This window comes from Dreissena polymorpha, chromosome 13, assembly GCF_020536995.1.
Source record: "Dreissena polymorpha isolate Duluth1 chromosome 13, UMN_Dpol_1.0, whole genome shotgun sequence".
NCBI classification, from domain to species: Eukaryota; Metazoa; Mollusca; class Bivalvia; order Myida; family Dreissenidae; genus Dreissena; species Dreissena polymorpha.
In genome coordinates, this window is record NC_068367.1 from 886251 (window position 1) to 909628 (window position 23378).

Here is a 23378-nt window from a genome sequence, read left to right on the forward strand (position 1 = left end):
ATGATGCACGCCAAATGGCATTGTAAACCATCTGTTAATAACGGAGTTATGGCATTTTGTATCTTGAAAAAAATGCTTTTTTGAGTGTCAAATATAATACTTTTGTGTCCAGAAGCATATTGACGGGGGATATTAATTCAATGAATTTACTTGTTGCCCATGATATAAGCATAATAAAGTATTGAGTTTTGTTTTGATTGCAGATGTCTGACCTAATCTGTGGTACCAAGATGCGCCGATAAAACTATGTTTATAATTATTACGAACACGGTTCTTTAATATTCCAAAGGATAAGATCTCCCCACTTCTTCGTCATTTAGTGGCCCACATTTGTTTGCGGAATACATGCTTCGGGAATTTGATGTTTTTACCACATACCAATTTGACAGAGCAGATTATGCATTTATTACGCTCTGTAATATTTGCTAAAATAAGTGTTGATTCACAAATCGCGTATAAGTCACACGGTTGCATGTACATCCGAGTATACCTTGGAAACAATAGGTTGGTAAATGGTATACATCAGGCGCTCTAGTGAACTCGTGCTTATGACGATGATTGTAGCGCCGTTAAATGTCGCATCGCCGTTAAATGTCGCAGGGTACGAGATTTGTCGCAACGTTGACGATAAATGTCGCAAGGACCGATATATGTCGCAAATTCTACTGACGATATATGTCGCAACTTTAACGATAAATGTCGCAAAAATTTCGACTGTCGATATATGTCGCAACATTAACGACAAATGTCGCACACCTTTGTTAGTCATGTTAAAAATAAAATGTTAAAGTAAAAAATGACTAAAAACGTTCAGGGGAGCACACAAACGAAATATTTGTTTGACAACTGTGAAGATTTGAATATAATCTGGTGAAATTAACATATTAAAAAAATGACATAAATATATTCCGATTTATATAAAGAACTGTCGTTTGTATCTTATTTTTGTCAATGACAACAGTAATGTATGTGTCGTTAAAGAGACTTTTTTCAGCTACTGAACTTATCTTATCGCCGTACAACAATATTGAATTGACACAGACCTTAGTGCAAGCCTTTTTTCAAATTTAGGTTGGAAAATCGTACAGCTTGTTCCGTTTACTGGTAATTACGACAGACGCGGAGTCCTTGTCATTTGAGACTGATTACTGACGTTGGTTGTAAAGCCGTTCACACAGTAAAGTTAGCTGTAATCGGCGATAATTTGATTATGGGTTAAGTATCTAATGCATTGCGCAGCTGCACCCGCACGACCAACCGTTTCAAAAGAGAACCCGTATTTCCTGGCAGTTTTCATAGACAGACATTGTCCTTTGCCGGCCCCACAATGAGCCAAAGAGCTGAGCAGGTACCGTTGCGATTGACGATTCTACCCAAGAATATTCGCCTTTTATCGCTTATTAAAAGATGGCAAAGTTGTCAGTCTCCAGCAGATAAACCGAGGGACTCACATTTTGTTTTACCCAGACGCTTCCTGTAAGACTTACCTTATATAACCAAACTTGTCGAAACGGCCTCAAAGCCAAAGCAAAACTTACGGGCACCTCGTTTTTCCGATTTCCGATGAATTCAAAACAAGGAACGTTTTTGGTTGAAAATGAATAAATATGACCGCTTCGGTCGATCTTCACCGCAGCTGAAATTTGTGGACAATACTGACCACAACTGACCATTTCGGACAATACTCACTAAAACTGAGCAGTCTGGTGGAAATCGACCCAAAGAACCCCGTCGGGTAATTTAGATCTAACCTTAAAGTTTTAGTCATTTTTTACTTCACCATTTCATTTTTAACATGACTTACAAAGGTGTGCGACATTTGTCGTTAATGTTGCGACATATATCGGCAGTTAAAATTTTTGCGACATTTATCGTTAAAGTTGCGACATATATCGTCAGTAGAATTTGCGACATATATCGGTCCATGCGACATTTATCGTCAACGTTGCGACCAATCTCGTAGCCTGCGACATTTAAAGGCGATGCGACATTTAACGGCGCTACAATGATTATTACGATGGTGTAGACAGACATAATCATGATTCAGATGATTATGAAGAGGAGGAGGAGGAGGAGGATCGTGATCTCTACGACGACTATGTGAACGATAATGTGATGCAAATAATAAAGATTTCTGTTCCTAATTACATTCAAGAAATTAACAATAACGTGGATGATGGTCATGACTTATCCTGCGTCTAGCTGCTGTTGATGATGATGAGACAGATTGTGATCATGAGTATCATGATGATGAGCATGGTGATGATAATGATGATGATGATGATGATGATGATGATGATGATGATGATGATGATGATGACGACGACGATGTTGATGGTGATTGAGAAGCAGAGGATGAAGACACTAAGAATGATGATAATTATGGTTTCAGTAACGCGGTCATGTTGATATTGTCGCAAGTCACGATAGTTGTTATTTTAATTATTAAACCGATTTGCAGATGATAATTAGATTAATGATGCTGATCATACACGTTAATAACAAAGAAATTGTTGAAGCCGATGCTTTTACGCTAATTTTCTTGCAAAGGTTTGATTAAGTTGTGCTGCATGCTATAACTTCGGGTAATCGTAGGTTTAACAAGAAATTGACCGACATACTGCAGGAACGTAATTTCACCTTAGGCGACTGAAATGATGTCCACGATAGATCCAACAACAATACAAAAATAATCGTGCATTTTAAATCCGACCTAGCTGTCCTGAATGAGTTATTAAACTGGTTTTGTGATTAATATGTATCTTATCAATGAAATTCACTGCGATTCTGTATGCATCGATTTCACATTAAATTTTTTAATATGCATTCATAAAACGGTAGATTTGCTTTTTGGCTTTTGTACAACAGATAAGACCCTCGCGGCCTCGCCACTGTTCGTTCGATTTGTCCTGTATATCGTTTATCAGGAAAAAAAATGTCAAAGCAAACATGTGTCGGCTTTGTGTTTTAGAGAGAGTCCATATCCTGTAACGCGGTGACACCGGGCTCGCAGGTAGGTCGAGATAAGAAAAATGTCAAACTATCTCGACCGATATGTTCACTGTACAGATGAAAACGCCGTTTTCAGATTAATCAACTTAATTATGTTTACCATACGTTCAAAATGTCATTACTTTTGTAGATTTTGTATCTGTTTTAATTCAAGGGATATAATTCATTGACCTTAACGGCAACTTGTTTTTTTATGACGTGGTCTTTAGACTAGCTGCTAACAGTATTTACATTGGCGCAATAATCAATAATATAAAAAATATATCAAAATATTTGTATGTTTGTAGGTATGTTAACTCTCTGTTTTTACTAAATACACCTTGAACAAATAAACTTTCTTATTTAACGCGTATAATGTACCCATTTGTTTGCGTACATGTATGTTAACCCAAAAGCTCATGTACACATTTTGATAACGTACCGGTAAATGGCTTCCTGGTGTTGCTAATTTTAAACCATTTTTTTAATACGACATTCATACATATTCGAACTCTTCTAACCATGACCGATACGCATTGTTGAGTATATCTAAAGCTTTTGCACGTGTTACAATTATATGCCATCACATCACCTTTATGCGAAAAAAATGCTTCAATCAAGTTTTAGAGCTCACAGTAGTCTTGTTAATATAGAATTACACGTAGACGTTTTCAAACGCGTTCGTAGTTGCTTTGAATAGACGTTTTTAACCCATTTATGCCTAGCGTCTAGAAAAAAAGGCCTTGGCAAACAGCGTAGACCCAGAAAAGACGCCGCATGCGGCGTCTCATCTGGGTCTGCGCTGTTTGCTTAAAGGAATTTCTGTAAGAAATATTCTAAATATAGAAATAAATATACTAGAAATCCCTAATTTTTGAAATAAAATTATCCAATTTAGAAGGATTGGAGAGTCCTCTAGGCATAAATGGGTTAATAACGCGGTCAAGGATTGAAAGGCCTATACAATTTATTGCTCTTTGGTCTTTATTTCGCGCATGATTGATTCTTAAGTTGCTTATATAGGAGATGTAATGTAATTTAAATGTATGTCTGGGCAGGTATATGGTAAGTCGTGGAAAACGTATGTTTCAATCTCATTAATATTGTAAACGACGAAAAAAAGCAAATTATTCTGAATTTGTGCATTATCTACCTTAGGCTGGACAATTTTAACAAACTTTTATCATTAGGTTTGAGTTAAAACACATGTCAAATAACGCCTAAAGTGTCTTGTATATGTGTTGACGTAAATGCCATAGTACACGAAGACGTTATATTATGTACCAATTCGTGTACAAATAAATGTAAAACATGGCATTTATGTAATATTTCATCATTTATTCGTGAATTTTTCAACGGACCGAGATTGACGAAGACGGTCAATCTCAAAGAAAAATGTGTACAACAAGCGCTTTATGGTTCTTTGATGACAAAAAGGACATTATAAACAGAAGAAAACTCCTAAAAATAAAGGTGAACAATTTCCTGATGCTGAATAATCGTATATAATTTACGACATGTGTGTTTCCTCAAACGCCCACATTTAACTGGTTAATGGTTATCCATGGTCTTTCATCTTTAATGAATAAACTAAATTTTCTGGCAAATTTAGCATTGTTCTGTGAAAGAAGGAAAAAAGTAATCTTTTAAAAATTGCATGGACGCTTACTTAGGAAAGATTTATTTACGCACCAATTTCATGTCTGGTTCTTGATTTAGACTTGCATAACGTCAATCTTAACCCATTTATGCGCAGTGGACTCTCCCATCCTTCTAAATTGGATCAATTTATTTCCAAAATTAGGGATGCCAAGTATATTTATTTCTATATTTAGAATATTTCATAAAGAAATTCATTTAAGCAAACAGCGCAGACCCAGATGAGACGCCGCATTATGCGGCGTCTCATCTGGGTCTGCGCTGTTTGCAATGTCCTTTTTTTCAGGACGCTAGGCATAAATGGGTTAATTATGTATATCTTATTGTACTTGCTTCTTAGTACTTGATCTGTGAATTGATCGAAATTATATTCGTGAATGCTTTTACATTCGACGACTATTTTTCGCAAATGTGTGTACCAATAATATTTGTGTCTCAATCCAAGACTGGTTTTATTGTTTTCCATAGAATAGAGCCCAGCTGTTAAAATAATCTGTACACTATGATATGGCCACTGTTGATAAATTGTTAAAGTATTTGCTGTCGAATGTCGCATTTTTGCTATTGTAATGTTGTTTGTATACTTGATGACACATTAATGGATGGTAGGCGCTTGTGTGTTTTCATAAGCAATCGCGTTGGTATATTTCCTAATGGAATGCTAATATAGACAAGGCATGTTTAGTCGATGTACACGCTTCTCCTTGTGAACAGTTTGTGTTTGGTGTCGTGAACGGTATTTGAACTAACAAGGTTCACATCATTACGATGTATTTTTTATACTTTATTCTTTCGTCATACTATACACTGCGTGCGAAAACACTTCTTAACGTTCATGTGTCTTTTTGCACCTTTAATTAAAGATTGATGTACATGTCAATAATGTTCACCTTTTTTCACTCAAAGATGATTGTTCAATACAAAAAAACGATCAAAGCTTTGTTAAAATGTTTAACAAATCATGAAACCTTATTACTGCAATGTTCAAACAACGAGAGTGGGACACACAAAAACCTCAAACGATATGCTTAATTATAGGCGACCAGTATTGTTAATAACAGACTTGCACCATTCGTCGCAATGTATTTTTTTCGATAATGACATGTTTCTGCTCATTTAAACATTTGACATTCTCGTTCTGTCATCGTTATGAACAAAATGCTTTAGTCCTCTACATAATTTTGCCACTACTACTATTACATTAAAATGCACTGCAGTGATTTCTTCGATGTCATGTCCGAAAAAAACACAGTTGACATTTTAGATTATAGCAGGAGTGTGACGTCCATTCGTTAATAAGACTCACGTCAAGATTAGTTGGTCAAATACTCAAAGATCCACAATAACGCTACGTGGCAATGGCAATTTATATTCACACAAGTCTTAGGGCAAAACGTTATAAAACTTTAAAAACGGGTAACCTGTAAGTGTATCTTTATTATACTAATTGTTTACAAGAAAATACTTTTTCCAGATTATATCATCGCTCATTGAGGGCTAAAAGGATACCAGCATTCTAAACATATATACTGATAGATCCTTTTGACTTTTATTGGACGGAATATTTTTTTTTAAGTATAGACTTTTTTCCAATCCAACCTCTACCCTAATGATTACCTCACAGCGTCCCTATATCCCGCTGTCGTTTGAACAGCTTAGACGTAAGCGCAAAACATTCTTATGATTTAAACAGACATGCAGCACCTGTTTTAGTAGTAAAATTTGCCCCCACTCTCTCAAATATGAAAATTTAAGAGATATGGGTGAAGATCAAAAGAAAAGATTATAGCATACGACTGATGTTTCAAAGCAGGCATTAAAGCGTGTATCTATTTCGACTTAATTTGCATGCACATTTTGCGATCATGTCCTTAACACAAAAGTGCGGAGATTGAAATATAAAATGAAAAAAAATACATATGCATTTAAAAATATTATCTGCCATATGTATGATAACGTTTATGTAGAAAAGTGCTGTTCTGATATATAATTGCACGCAAAGTAGGTTATTTTGTCTGTTCCTATCAACTTTTGCAAAACATAAAAAAGATTATTAGTGCTTACATACATATAACTTGAAGTTGGATAATGAAGTGTAGCATTTAAATAAACTGATGGTCTCAATGGAATGTTATCATGGCACAGCGATCTCTCACACACTTTCGAATGTTTACAAATGCAATTAATAATAAAAACATGCGTCAATTGCACTTGGCTTAGATACATATCAATCCATTACAATAAAGTAAGGACTTCAGTGCAACACGATACAAATGAATCAATTAGATACATATCAATCCATAACAATATAGTAAGGACTTCAGTGCAACACGATACAAATGAATCAATTAGATACATATCAATCCATTACAATATAGTAAGGACTTCAGTGCAACACGATATAAATGAATCAATTAGATACATATCAATCCATTACAATATAGTAAGGACTTCAGTGCAACACGATACAAATGAATCAATTAGATACATATCAATCCATTACAATACAGTAAGGACTTCAGTGCAACACGATACAAATGAATCAATTAGATACATATCAATCCATTACAATATAGTAAGGACTTCAGTGCAACACGATACAAATGAATCAATTAGATACATATCAATCCATTACAATATAGTAAGGACTTCAGTGCAACACGATACAAATGAATCAATTAGATACATATCAATCCATTACAATATAGTAAGGACTTCAGTGCAACACGATACAAATGAATCAATATAATGATGTATTTGATCTTTTATATGACTGTAATGGAGAAAGAAGGGCAAATAGCATCACATTGGTAGTATGTGATGTAATCGTTTTACAGTTCACTTTTTATATAAGCTTTTAAGACGTCCGCACTATTTCTTGAAAATGAAAGCGGAAAACAGGAATATTTGATCTACAACAAAACTGTCGTTTCGTGACATTGATATAAAAAGTTGATACCTTCTACTGTGATTAATCAATTTATTAGACGGTTAACAGTGTACTCGTGCCCTAAAACAAAACATGCTATAGCGCTCCGGCATGTAAACAATAATGATCGGTATCTTTGTTCGACTTTATTAATTCACAATGACGACTATTCAAGCTGTAGGACTTAAAGACAATCTGCTTGTTGGCCGTCCCTAACCTGATAGATCAGGTGGAAAAATTGGCGTCCGTTTCGATGTCTCGGGGCAAAGTTCATGAACATTGTGGCGTTTTATTTTTGTATTGCCATTAAATGTCTCTTTTTCCCACTTGAATCGACGACCTTTAATGGTATTGCTTGGTCAAGTACAATCTCGAGCGGCGTCAATGGAGGGTATTAAGGGTATTATAAATATGAATAAATAAACATTAAGGAAGACAGCAAATGGGTTACGTTATACATTTTATTATGTATCCGTGTTTTGATTAGGTTAGACATTCATCTTGTGCACTTTAATGCTGAACAACCGTTGTACCTGCTTGGACTTTATGTATTTCTAATAAATAAATAAATTAAATACACAATGAGGTAATACAATTTTAAATTGTGTTATGTTGTTTGCAAATATTTGTGTCTGGAAGCAAACCAGACCCTCATACGTTATCGCTATATGCAGTTGCATAATCTTTACGATCATACTGCTTTTTGTGTATGCATTTTTTTCCCATAATAAACCATTTCCAAATTAGTTCCGAGCAATTACCTTGGCACGAAGAAAAACGCGTGCATATTGCCGAACCGCTGTGTTCTCTATCCCGGATAATGGTCATAATTTGATAATCGTGTGATCATAATCATGGTTCAGTTTCTTGGCTAACGTTCGGTAAGTGCTTTGTTGTTTTGGAACTTTGTGTCGGTTTTACTGCGCAAGACAGCTGCTTTTTTGTTTTATGTTGTTATACGCAAAATTGTTAGTTTATGCATGGTTTGCGTGTTCGTCGTAAACAGTTCTAGTTACCCAACGATTTAGCTAATGACGCAAAATTTATTTCTTATGACCACGCCGAAACTATCGGGGTAAAAATGCTAATGTATACTATAGACTCCTTAATCTGAATGCAAATACTGTGTGATGAACAGCCATTCGTGAAGTAGCACTGCTATTACCCATTCTGCGGCCTTAATTGACCCCTACCACTCAATATAAGTCGCACTTCTCAGACTAGAATGAGTAATTAATTTATATTTATGCCCCCCTTCGAAGAAGAGGGGGTATATTGCTTTGCTCATGTCGGTCGGTCGGTCGGTAGGTCGGTCGGTCCGTCCACCAGGTGGTTTTCGGATGATAACTCAAGAACGCTTGGGGCTATGATCATGAAACTTCATAGGTACATTGATCATGACTCGCAGATGAGCCCTATTGATTTTGAGGTCACTAGGTCAAAGGTCAAGGTCACGGTGACCCGAAATAGTAAAATGGTTTCCGGATGATAACTCAAGAACGCATACGCTTAGGATCATGAAACTTCATGGGTAGATTGATCATGACTCGCAGATGACCCCTATTGATTTTCAGGTCACTAGGTCAAAGGTCAAGGTCACAGTGACAAATATGGTATTCACACAATGGCTGCCACTACAACGGACAGCCCATATGGGGGGCATGCATGTTTTACAAACAGCCCTTGTTAAGAAGATACTTCAGCTTTGCTAAATTGCCATTAAGTTTTCTTCAAAAGTGCCATTTGCATCTTCATCAACTCATTAAAGCCGAAAAAGGGGGTCCTGATTAGCCAGTGCGGACAACACAAACTGTGGGACGACGTTTTACGCACGTATGTATTAAACCCCGTTTTCACAAAAAGAGACTCAAATAGATTGGGTATGACCTGCAGTTAATCGGGATAGAATAATAAATATGTGTGACAAAACTGTAACAAAACAAAATGCATAACAACAAAGAATCATATCTAAAAAGCACTCGATCTTATAAAAGAAAAAAAAATCCGGAGAAAATCGTTACAACGTCGTGGTACGGTATTTGTGGGATAAGCAAGAAGTGTTGAAATTAAAATCAACTGAAATAGTTTTTACTTAAATTGATAGTTGCGGTCTCGGCAAAATGGGTTGGGGATAAAGTACATGTGGTTGAACTTTGTTCAATAAATAAAGATAATTATTCGCAAAATTGGGGAAAATAAAGGAGACACTTCTGTGTTGTAGGTTTCTCTCGCCGACTTAACCCATTTATGCCAAGTGGACTCTCCCATCCTTCTAAATTGGATCAATTTATTTCAAAAATGAGGGATGTCTATATATTTATTTCTATATTTAGAATATTTCTTACAGAAATTTCTTTAAGCAAACATCGCTGACCCTGGGTCTACGCTGTTTTCCAAGGCCTTATTTCTAGACGCTAGGCATAAATGGGTTAACATTTTATATTCATGCACTGAAGGAAAGAAAACAACAAACGTGTATATCTTACTTGAAAACATAACCTTTCAACAAAAGAATGGCGTATTTTAATTTGAGCAGTTTCACAATGTTGTATATAAATTATTTAAATGGTTTTTAGGCAGGCTAGAAATGTAGGGTGTTTTGCCAGTCTATGCACTTTTAAATATGTTTTATATGTGGCGTGTGTTTACATGATTTTTTAAATGGTGACACTTTTTGTAATACAACATAAACTGATAAAAAGTGTATAAATAATGTTTTCTTTGTACATGAGTTACCTCTTTTAATGTCCGATTAATGAAGTTAACAACTGTTTGAGCAGACACTTATGACCGATTAATCTAGTTAACAACTCTTTGAGCAAACACTTATGAAATATATGTACACATACATGTTGGTTTTCACTACAGTGTAGAATTAAGCTCTACATTTCGTACACAATGATTTAACAACAAGTACGGATTCTTGTATTTAAAATCGGTAAGTTATCATCTTTTTAGACAATATAGTATATTCTTTAAATGGATAAATAATAGTGAAAAGTCTGTACTGAAATATATATGATCAATATCATAGGCCCACAATTATGCATATTTATTTATGCAGGCTAATGTCAAATTACCGGTATATATTTTGTTATACTAGTATTTGTGAACGCCTTTAAAATCGCTACCGGTCTTTTAATATAGGTAATCGAGTCAACGCGTGTTTAAGTACAACTTCTTTACTTTATCGGAATTTATATGTTTGACGTAAGTTTAACGGTGCAGACTGTATATTTGGTAATTCAAAAAAAAAATTGTAAATTTATAATTTACAAAAATAATGTATTTGCTTTGTATCCACTCAACGTAGGAGACTTGATGCATGGTGAATTTGATGTCACCTATAAAAGATTGGATATGCTTCATAATAACGACAACATTAAGTAGATGGATATGCGGATGAGTTTAAAAGTAATTGTGCCGTAAGTTACACATCGTACAGTTTAACAGCGTTCACTCACCTGCGAAACAAAGTAAAACTCCACAAATTAATAATCCAATTCTATAACACCGAAATAAATCCATGTTGCTAGTATTCCACACAGTTCTTAAGCGCACAAATTCAATTGCTATTTTACATTGATAGCCTTTTAAGTTTTAACCGGTCTCTTCAATCCAATTACACCTATCACTTCACTGAACGCTGTATACCTGCCGAATAGTGGGTCTACGCTGCCGGTAGATATTGGAAAACACTAAACTGCATGCTATTTGATATTGCAGGCTATTTTTGTGTTAAATTGTGTTTAATTGAATGAATAAATATGATGTAGTATTTTGTGGGGTTTTCTTCGTATATAAATGCATTCATATGGAAAACTCTGTTGAATCAATATTAGTAAAACTTTCGGTACGGAGTAGAAATGAAATAGAAATCGCCAGTGACATCTGTCCGTCTGAATGTATGAGCGTCTTTCCGTAGACCAAAATTTGTTCACAGAAGATCTGTTTTACAGTTCACCATACATCTACATCATTCAAAATTCTCATTCGTTGTGATTTAAGAAGTTATGCCCCATTTTCTATAACTTTATTATTAATCATTCGGATTATATGTACGGTAAAAGAATGGTTTTATATAAATCCTTAAGTTTCAGACATGTTATATTCGGTATATATTCTTCTATGTTTTATCTGGGGTTCAAACTGGCTATACTCATTGGGCCATATAACACAATAAATTTTCCACAGCCACCAGAGGGCAAACATATCAACTATTATTAATTGGTGTGTTACATTGTATAAGGGGTCATTTTCTAAATTTGGTAAAATCTTTTCACTGGGGTTAAATTTGCCACACCCTTCAGTCATTTTTTTAATTTATACAACTATTTGCTTCGTAAAACGACATGCGGCGCTGGGACGTATTCGTCACTTTTATGAAAAACTTTTTATGTCCCCCACTATAGTAGTGGGGGACATATTGTTTTTGCCCTGTCTGTTGGTTGGTTGGTCTGTTGGTTGGTGTGTTTGCGCCAACTTTAACATTTTGCAATTACTTTTGCTATATTGAATATAGAAACTTGATATTTGGCATGCATGTGTATCTCATGGAGCTGCACATTTTGAGTGGTGAAAGGTCAAGGTCATCCTTCAAGGTCAGGGGTCAAATATATGTGGCCAAAATCGCTCATTTTATGAATACTTTTGCAATATTGAAGATAGCAACTTGATATTGGCATGCATGTGTATCTCATGGAGCTGCTCACTTTTAGTGGTGAAAAGTCAAGGTCAAGGTCATCCTTCAAGGTCAGAGGTCAAATATATGTGGCCCAAATCGCTTATTTTATGAATACTTTTGCAATATTGAAGATATCAGCTTGATATTTGGCATGCATGTTTATTTCATGGAGCTGCACATGTTGAGTGGTGAAAGGTCAAGATCATCCTTCAAGGTCAAATATATGGGTCAAAATTGCTCATGTAATGTCACTTCTGCAATATTGAAGCTAGCAATTTTATATTTGAAATGCATGTGTATCTCACATTTCGAGTGGTGAAGGGTCAAGGTCAAGGTCATCCTTCAAGGTCAAACGTCATATAGGGGGACATTGTGTTTCACAAACACATCTTGTTATAATATAAAATATATATGATGTGTGAAGCTATTTGAAATGAAAAAATATGTGCTATGTTGGTCGACATCTCACTTAAATGTTTATATATAATACTAGAAAAACACGGATACAAGATAAATGGTTTCGCTGCCAATAACAACGTCAACGCCCTTTTTAAATTCACGAAGTCGGGAAATGCAGCAAACATTTTTAGCACGCGATGGTACAGCAAAACTGGCGTACACTTAACTATTTCCTTTTTAAATAGGATCAGCCTGACATAGGGCGGTCATGTGACCCGCGAGGACGACAAAGATACGCTCTGTAGTTTTGGCAAAGATGTTTTATATTTAGTGTATTTCAACATCAGACAGTAAAAGCGTATGAACGCGGCGATTAAAGAACAACCGTCCGTTTTTATCATTTATTTGTATGTTATATCGCAGGTACGGTTTACATGTGTTGCATATGCCGTATTATTAACTAACACGCTTTTGGGGAACCTGTTATGTGTTTCTCTTTAAAAATCTATATCGGAATCACGGACAAACGCTGTGCAGTCGTTTGGTTTGTTGCATGTGCACTTATACTTGCCGGAAGCTGAACGTGGAATAGTCGTCAAGAGTGACATACTTTCCAGTGCAACACGAGTTTCAACTCTAGTTGCTTGGTAAGTGTTCGCGGCTAGCCCTCAACACGCTGTCAACACCAAAATGCTGGGTAAGTGATCGCGGCTAGCCCTCAACACGCTGTCAACACCAAAATGCTGGGTAAGTGTTCGCGGCTAGCCCTCAACACGCTGTCAACACCAAAATGCTGGGTAAGTGTTCGCGGTTAGCCCTCAACACGCTGTCAACACCAAAATGCTGGGTAAGTGTTCGCGGCTAGCCCTCAACACGCTGTCAACACCAAAATGCTGGGTAAGTGTTCGCGGCTAGCCCTCAATTCGCTGTCAACACCAAAATGCTGAGTAAGTGTTCGCGGCAAGCCCTTAACAAGCTGTCAACACCAAAATGCTGGGTAAGTGTTCGCGGCTAGCCCTCAACACGCTGTCAAGACCTAAATGCTTTAAATTGCGTTTTGGGCCATATTAAGACTACTTTAAATTATTAATATAAGCCTTGTTCTGGGAAACTAGCTTAACCTATTTATGCCTAGTGGACTCTCCCATCCTTCAAAATTGGATCAATGTATTCCAAAATTAGGGATATCTAGTATATTTATTTCTATATTAAGACTATTTTTTAAAGGAATTCCTTTACGCAAACAGCGTAGACCCTGAATGATGCGGCGTCTCGTCTGGGTCTACGCTGTTTGCCAAGGCCTTTTTCTAGACGCTAGGCATCAATGGGTTGATTATTAAATGTGCGGAACGTGTCTTCATAGATTAGCCTGTACAATCCGCAAAGGTTTATCAGGGACGACTCTTTCCGCGTAAACTGATTTTTTTACTAAGAAGACCAGCAATACCATAACAGCGAAAGCGAAAAGTGGCGTCCCTGATAACGCTGTAAGGACGGCACAGGCTTATCTTGAACGCCACTTAACGCATATGTATTAACTCTTTTAGTGCGGGAACCGAAATTTCAAGGCCTTTGCAAACAGTTTGGATCCAGATGAGACGCCACAGAACGTGGCATCTCATCAGGATCCAAACTGTTTGCTATTCTGATAGTATTCTGTGAAAAAATGAAGAAAATGCTAATTTTAGAAATTCAGCAGACGACATTTTAGCAGACGACAAATTTCCCAGCATGCAAAGGGTAAAGCTCAGTATTCCCAGAGTAAGGCTGTTTTATATTCAGAGCTGGCACTAAGGTGAAATACTTTCATAAGTAGGACGTTGGAAGTCTTAAGCATTAGAAAAATGTTTAACAAAAACGATGTATATTATTTCGAAGAGTCCGTTAATGCAACCACAAGTGTATAGCTTCCATGTTTGGACATAAATAATGTTTACAATATTGCTCACGATATCGTGCCACCAACGAGGCATCGCTGAATGTCAAACGTGACTAGCTGCGATGGGGCTGTCATCCACTGTTACAATATACGTTCCTTATACCGTTACGCATATTCCTATTAATATTGTGCCTTTCGATTTATTCAGATCAAGTGAATGAGTAAAAGCTTTCAGCGGTTGAGGTCAGCGCGTAATTTCCTGAAACGGACATTTCAAAAATATATCACAAACTAACCCTTTACCACTTAGATACGCATTTTTACGCATTTGAAGTCCCTTAGAAAGTTATAATTGATAAATACCTTTCTTACTAGATTAAAATTTTAATGGCTTAATTTCCAACCCTTTAATACTGATGAGCAGCAAACAGCATAAAACCTGAACAGACTGCGAGTTATTCGCAGGCTGTTCTGGTTTTATGCTGTGCACATAGCCATATTCACTTTGCTTCTAAGTGGGAAAGGGTTTAGATAAGACTCACGCTTAAATCAGTGCCATCGAGGACTTTAAATGGTCAAAATTGTGTTACAGACATATCACCCTGTTGATGCCCATTTCTTTCAAGGAGTCTTTATTTAAAAGAAACGAGTGTTTTATCACGCAAAACATATGAGCCGTGCTCTGTGAAAAAAGGGTTTAATGCATGTACGTAAAGTGTCGTCCCAGATTAGCCTATGCAGTCCGCACAGGCTATTCAGGGACGACACTTTCCGTTTTTATGGTATTTTTCGTTAACAGAAAGTCTCTTCTTAGGAAAAATCCAGTTAAGGCGAAAAGTGTCGTCCCTGATAAGCCTGTGCGGACTGCACAGGCTAATCTGGGACGACACTTTACGCACATGCATTAAACTTCCTTTTTCACAGAGCACGACCCATATAGTATATACATGCAGATTCTAGGTCACTTTTATGCCGTCCTAAATTGTGACCAAGCATAAACTAACAGCTATTAGCTTTTGTTGAAATTTGTCTTTTGAAAAACATCAGACATTTCTCAAACAATAATTTTAAAGACATTCAATTGGTGTTTATTTAGTAGCACGTTTCCTGTTCAAAACGTTTGATGCCTCTGTAATTTGTTTTCATTCGTAAATATAAAATATTTACAATTTGCATTCTTATTGTAACTTGTTTGCTTTCGAGAAAGTCAAATATTTACAATTTGCAATCACATGTTATAAACCGACTAGAGCAGTCCGTTAACATAATGCTGACAATTTAAAGGTGCCTTTTCGCGTTTTGGTAAATTTACAAAATTAAAACAGTTGTTTCAACAGTAATACCAAACATTTACCATCCTCTAAAATAGTCATTATATGCATCTTTTGACGATTTGAAAACATGAAAATTATAAAGCGTTGCAACGCGAAACGATTGAATAATTTGGAGAGTTCTGTTGTTGTCGTTATATTTTGTGAAACTACGAGGAACTGCTTATATAAAGTTTAAAAGCACGGATTGCCGGGTCTAAGTGGTGGACTTTTACTCCAGGACTTTAGGGGTCAGTGGTTCGACCCCTGTTGAGGGTTACCTTTTTTCTTTTCTTTAAATTGTATTTCTGATTTTTACTGGAGCTTTTTAGATCCAATGTTTACATTTATCAACATAAAGCATTTAATGACAAACTTCAAAACATGCCAAAATATGTGAAAAGGTCCTTTTAAAGTCCACCTACCACACACACAAGAACTCTCGGCAGTTAGTCTTACCATCGATGTTGATACGATTTATAAGAGGTAAAATATATGAATATTCGTTTAAACAGCGATTGCAATAGCATTTTCCATCTCAATTCGTTATGTTTCCAGCATATGTTCTAAATATGTTGGTTACATATTTAACCCATTTATGCCTAGCGTCTAGAAAAAAATGCCTTGGTAAACAGCGTAGACACGGATTAGACGCCGCATGCTGCGGCGTCTCATCACGGTCTGCGCTGTTTGCTTAAAGGAATTTCTGTAAGAAATATTCTAAATATAGAGATAATATACTAGACATCCCTTATTTTGGAAATAAATCGATCCAATTAAGAACGATGGGAGAGTCCACTAGGCATAAATTGGTTACAATTGCTGAAATACCTGTCGGCAGTCTATCCCAACATGTTTAACGGCGTGAGGAAAAACTGAAATTCAAGAAGCATAGTGCGAACATATGTAGCACATGTATAGCAGCACTTTTTTTAATAGAAGTATCTGTTAATAAAGGCAGGCGTATTTTAAAGTCTTGAAAATTAATTACTGTGTGTGTGATTTAATGCTATTTCATACGATTTCATCGTTTTAATTTCAGCATTCATTTTCACATCTTTGAAGGGAAATACCAAATATATTTGTATATATTTATCATAGGTGGTGTAGGTGTGCTGTTTATATGCCCCTGACGGAGGGCATAATTATAGTTATCGGACTGTCCGTCCGTCCGTCTCTCCGTCACACTTTGCGTTAAGGTTTCGAAAAATGCTCATAATTTCTATGTCGCTTCAGATAGCAACTTGGTATGTGTCATGCATGTGTATCTCATGGAGCTGCACATTTTGAGTGCTGAAAAGTCAAGGTCATCCTTCAAGGTAAAAGGTAAAAAAAAAAAATCCACGGGAAGTAATAAGCTTTAAAGGGAGATAATTATCTGTATCTGCCAAAAGATAACAAAAAATTAATAAATAAAAGCGGCGCAGTAGGGGGCATTGTGTTTCTGACAAACACACCTCTTGTTGTTAGCATAACTTGAACTGAGAATCGGTTGGACATGTAAGCGTCGAACAGTAGGATTTCGGTATATCATTAGTGTGAAGCACATGTTCGATATTTCAATATTGTTTGCCCATATTACATTGAATGTTCTTTCAGGTTTGTAGCAACTAAACGTTGTTAACTATGCACTATCACAGTGTACGAAGAACCAACAAACTCACCGATATACTATTTATTAATATTCTGCTGTATCTTTTCAAATTACATATACTATAAAATATAGTCTATATTACTCCTTGGTTATGTACCACATGATACAGCCGCTAGTCTACTTAACCCTTTCAGTGCGGGAACCGAATTTTGAAGGCCTTTGCAAACAGTTTGGATCCAGATGAGACGCCACAGAACGTGGCGTCTCATCAGGATCCAAACTGTTTGTTATTCTGATAATATTCTTTGAAAAAAATCGAAGAAAATGCTAATTTTAGAAATTAAGCAGACGACATTTTAGCAGACGACAAATAAATATCTGCACGTGCTGATGCCAAATGTTAATCCTCTCAAATTTCAAAGATGTTTTGTGTGTTAAAGACATACTTTAATGTTGATTCATGGCCATATTATATTTCATTGTGAATAACGAACGAGGATTAGTTTCAGCTTTTTCAAGCATATTTGATCGCATTTCAAACGTGTCTTTCTTTTACGAATTTTGAATACTTTCCTAATCTTTCGCTTAGCACTCATCTGCGCATAGTATATCGATTTTGGAATTCGTAATGTGTGCTTTATACACATACGATTGACTGTGTTGCAAAGACCTGATGGTGATTTTTTGCAGTTCTGTTTTGTCGTTGATAAGTATGAATTTTGCTACGTTCTATCCGTGTGTATACCGATATTTTTATGCCCCCGGATCGAATGATCGGGGGTATATTGTTTTTGGCCTGTCTGTCTTTCTTTCTGTCTGTCATTCCGTCATTCTGTCATTATGTCCCAAAACTTTAACCTTACAGTAAAGTTTTGCAATACCTTTTGAAATATTGAACGTAGCAACTTGATATTTGGCATGCATGTGTATCTCATGGAGCTGCACATTTTGAATGATGAAAGGTCAAGGTCATCCTTCAAGGTCAAAGGTAAACACACACAAAAAGCGGCGCATTAGGGGGCATTGTGTTTCTGACAAACACATCTCTTGTTAATTTTTAATATAACGCGCATTATAATGTTATAATGTTATAATGTACAGTAAGGATTGGTGTGTTTTCTATGTTTTTGCGGTGATGAAACCGATAAGTGACCATGTTTTGATGATCGTATGAGTCGCGTTCTGAGAAAACTGGGCATAATGCATCTGCGTAAAGTGTCGTCCCAGATTAGCCTGTGCAGTCCGCACAGGCTAATCAGGGATGACAGTTTCCGCCTAAATTGGATTTTTGCTAAGAAGAGACTTCATTTAAACGACAAATGTCGTAAAAAAAAGGAAATTGTCGTACCTGATTAGCCTGTGTGGACTGCACAGGCTAATCTGAGACACTTTACGCACATGCATTATGCCCAGTTTTCTCAGAACACGACTCTTTTGGTGATCGTATGCAGATAGTTTTATGCTTAATGATAAGTATGGTAGTTGATATGTCCATGTTCACAATGATGACTCAAACCAGAGAAAGGATATAGAGTTTTACTGCATATATTAAAAAGCTTCAATGATTACTAGAAGGCGGTTTACACAAATTAAATTGAGCACTGCTTTTTGGTATACAGACACAAACATTGATTGTTATATGCGTTGAATTGTCTTACATAACGTCTAATTGCATCCTTTTTTACCGAATCAATTTAGCAGTTCGTCTACCACTTAAACCACTACCACAAACCTCGAATACAGCCTATTTACAGATTATTAATATAGCACATATTTCTTAATTAATATTGTCAGTTTTTTACTTTTTATAAGCGGGAATGGTGTTAAATTTTATTAGCATTCATATATTATATATATATATATATATATATATATATATATATATATATATATATATATATATATATATATATATATATATATGAATGTAACAATAACTTGCATAATAACACTATTTGAAGTATTTCTGAACGATACGCTGCACTATGTACGTGGAACGTCTGATAGGAGATATAAGAAAGCTGTGGAAAACATTACGACATTGACGGATATGTCCCCTCCGACAAACATGATGACGTCAGTGCAAGTTAAACCAACTTTCAACATTTTATCACTATAACAATATCCATTTCCCTGCCAGACTATCCTTTTTCTAGCTCACCTGAGCACAACGTGCTCATGGTGAGCTTTTGTGATCGCCTTTCGTCCGTCGTCCGTCGTCCGTTGTCCGTCGTGCGTTGTGCGACGTCAACATATGCCTTGTTCACTCTATAGAGGCCACATTTATTGTCCAATCTTCATGAAATTTGGTCAGAAGATTGGTTTCAATGATATCTTGGATGAGTTCGAAAATGGTTACGTTTGCTTGAAAAACATGGCTGCCAAGGGGCGGGGCATTTTTCCTTATATGGCTATATATGGCTATAGCAAAATCTTCTTAACACTCTAGAGGCCACATTTATTGTCCGATCCTTATAAAACTTGGTCGGAAGATTCATCCCAATGATATCTTTTTTTTTTTTTTTTTTTTTTTTTTTTTTTTTTTATTCAATATTATACATACAATGTATACATGTATATGATCATACAACATAGTGATTGTACAAAGCAATAAAGTTCAGACATGTTATACAAGATATGCTAATATATATAAAAAAAAATTAGAGAGAAAAGAAAAAAAAACAGTAGAGGAATAGTTATGAAAATGATGAGTTGTATAAAGTCGGAAGAAAGCATATTGGACTTGTGTGTTTTGTTGTATATTCATAATGATCTTGTATGATTGAAAAATTGAAATAAAGAAATAAACAAAACTATTTTAGAAAGATAAACTAACATAAGAGTGAAATGTATATAACTGGACAAAACATTATGAGAATTTAATCTGATTCCATTTTTGTTCAAAGATTTGTAATGTGTCGTTACTGAGGGCTATTTCTTTCTCAATCTGGATTTTTAGTTTAAGACTATGGACAAAACAATTAAAATTTGGTACTTGTTTTTTGTACTTCATGTTAAAGATAAAATATTTCATCAATATAAGAATAAAATTCACTATATTATTATAGTCTATTGATTTCAATGAGTTAATTCCGAAACTTACATTTAAGAAAGATAGTTTGACGTTTAGTTGCTGTTGTTCAAGAAAAGATATTAATTGATTCCAAATAGGCTGGATGTGTTTGCACTCCCAAAAAAGATGTTCTATAGTTTCAATGTTTTCACCGCAGAAGTCACACAGATTTGTGTTAGATAATTTGCATTTAAAGAGGTATTTATTTGTAGCTATAATTCTATGGATGTATTTATATTGAAAATTTCTTAGTGTGCTTTCAATAGTTGCTTTATATGGCATGGTAAATATGTGTTTCCAATTAAGTTCATGTTCTCCGAAAAGGATTTGCCATTTATTTTGGATTTTGGAGTGTTCTGTAGGGTTTTTAATTTGTAGTGTGTAAAATATTTTATTTGTTTTGTTTTTTCTTCCAAGTATGTTTTCTACGAATGTTGTTTGAGTGCATGGTGTATTTTTTGTATTGATTCCAGATTTAATATGTATGGGTATACTTTTGGTTAGTGTGTAGTACTTCATAAAATTATTTGAAGGTATTCCGTATATGTAGCATATATCATCAAACAAGTAGAAATCTTTAATTCTGTAGTCATATAATTGGTCGACATATTTAATGCTTCGTTCAAACCAATCTTTATAGAAAAACGACTTATTGTTTGAAGTTATGTCTTTATTGTTCCATAAAATTGTTTTACTGTTGGTTTTGGTTTCTATGTTATGAGTGACATCACTCCATGCTGATAGAACATCAGCTATAAATATGTTTTCCTTTGCAATTTCATGTAAGATAGTATTGCTGATGCTACATTCAAAGAGTAAGGAGTCACCATATTTTTTTAGGATTTTCTGGTAGAATAATTTCCATTTACTCGTATTGGTATTATCTAGGTATCTTTTAACCCAGCTGCATTTGATTGCATTCAAGAATGAGTCAATGTTCGTTAATTGGATACCTCCATTTTCTACAGATTGAATTAATTGAGTTCGTTTTATTTTATCAGGCTTACCGTCCCATATGAAATTAAATATTGCTGATTTTATATCGTTAATAATATCATTTGGTGGATTTGGGAGAACTGTGAATACATAAATTAATTTAGGAAGTGCAAACGTTTTCAATACTGTGTTTTTTCCGATCAGTGTAAGTTTACGGTGATGCCATGATTTTAAGCAGTTTTTAAAGTTCTGTAATTTAGGTAGTATGTTTTTAAGAACTGTATCGTTTTCATTATTTGTGAAAGTAATTCCTAACGTTGTGGCTTCATCGGATGTCCAATTAAATTTCATTTCTTTTTTATATAGGACATTACTTTGTTTTAATTTACCTACTCGTAGCACAGTACATTTACTTTTGTTTAGTTTAAGACCCGATGTCATTCCGTAAATGGTAAGTGACTCTATTAGGTTATGGAAAGAATCGTAATTGCCGTTTAAGAAGTAAGTTGCATCGTCAGCAAATAGGGACTGTTTGATATCTTCATCAGGTTCTAGTGATATGCCTTTTATGTGTTTATTTGATTGGATGTGATGTGATAGATACTCGATGCAAATAATAAATAGCGATGATGATAGTGGACATCCTTGTCGAACCCCTCGTTCGATGTTAAAACTGTTTGAAAAGAAACCATTGTTAATGATTATACTGTTAATATCGGTATAGAATAGTTTGACCCATTGAATGAGACTTTCACCAAATTTCATATTTTCTAAGCAAGAGAAAATAAATGAATGATCAAGTGAATCGAATGCCTTTTCAAAGTCTGCAAAGAATATTAGACCAGGATTGTTTGAATTGTTGAAATAGTTTATGCATTCTTGGATAAGACGAACGTTTTCACCAATGTAACGTCCTTTTATGAAACCAGATTGAGATTTTGAAATGATTGATGGTAATATTTTTTTTATTCTGTTTGCTATACTTTTAGTTGCAATTGTATAGTCATTATTTAGTAAGCTAATTGGGCGCCAGTTTGATAAGGATTCTAAGTTTTTTCCAGGTTTTGGAATGAGTGATATAATACCTTGTTTTTGAAGCGTTGTTAGGTTTTTATTATTATATGAATGGTTTAGTGAATTAATTAAATGCGTTTTGATATCATTCCAAAATATTTTATAAAACTCAATGGTGATGCCATCAGATCCTGGACTTTTGTTATTTTGCATTTCTTTTAGTGCTAATCCACATTCATATTCATTTAGTAATCCGTCACACAATAGTTGTTCTTCTTGATTTAAAGTGTGATGTGTATTTTTAAAAAGGGTGTTATTTTCAACATGTTTTCGTTTGTAGAGGGTTTCGAAAAATAAACGTTGTTCTTCTAGTATTTGAGTTTTGTTTGTTATATCTTCACCATTGACTATTAATTTGTGTACAGTTTTTTGTTCACTTCTACGTTTTTCGATGTTTGCGAAGTATTTTGTATTTTTTTCATTGTGTTCAACATGCTGTGCACGCGCTCTTAGTATTATTCCATTGAGTTGTGTATGATAGATTCCATCTAATATTTGTTTTTTTAATGTTATTTCATTTTCAATGTCGGTGGTATCAATTTTGTTTGTTTGATGCAATTGTTTTTCAAGTGTTTCAATGGTTTTGATGGTTTCAGTTTCAAGTTTGTGTGTTTCTTTTTGTTTAAATGATGTGTATCTAATTGTTGTGTTACGTATATTTCCTTTAATTACTTCCCATAAGGTGTTTGGGTTTGCATCTTTGTTATTTTGAACTGTATTTAATATTTCCTGTTTTATTTGTGTTTGATATTGTGTATCTAATAAGATGCTGTTGTTAATTTTAAAGTATCCTGGGCCTCTTTCAGGTTGCATATTGTGTAGTTTAAGTTCAACTAGAGAGTGGTCAGTC

At 35.1% G+C, this 23378-nt stretch overlaps 2 protein-coding genes across 5 annotated transcripts in view; one reads left to right on the top strand and one right to left on the bottom strand.

Moving 5' to 3' along the window:
- Positions 1-11256, bottom strand: part of LOC127855095 (uncharacterized) — a 55703-nt gene extending 44447 nt beyond the window's left edge. The window contains exon 1 of the mRNA XM_052390454.1: positions 11044-11256. Within this exon, the coding sequence (XP_052246414.1) occupies positions 11044-11107 (64 nt within the window). The 5' untranslated portion in view covers positions 11108-11256. The remainder of the gene's footprint in view (positions 1-11043) is intronic.
- Positions 1-23378, top strand: part of LOC127855098 (ribosomal biogenesis factor-like) — a 92175-nt gene that overhangs the window by 48590 nt on the left and 20207 nt on the right. The gene's annotated exons all lie outside the window — the stretch shown is intronic.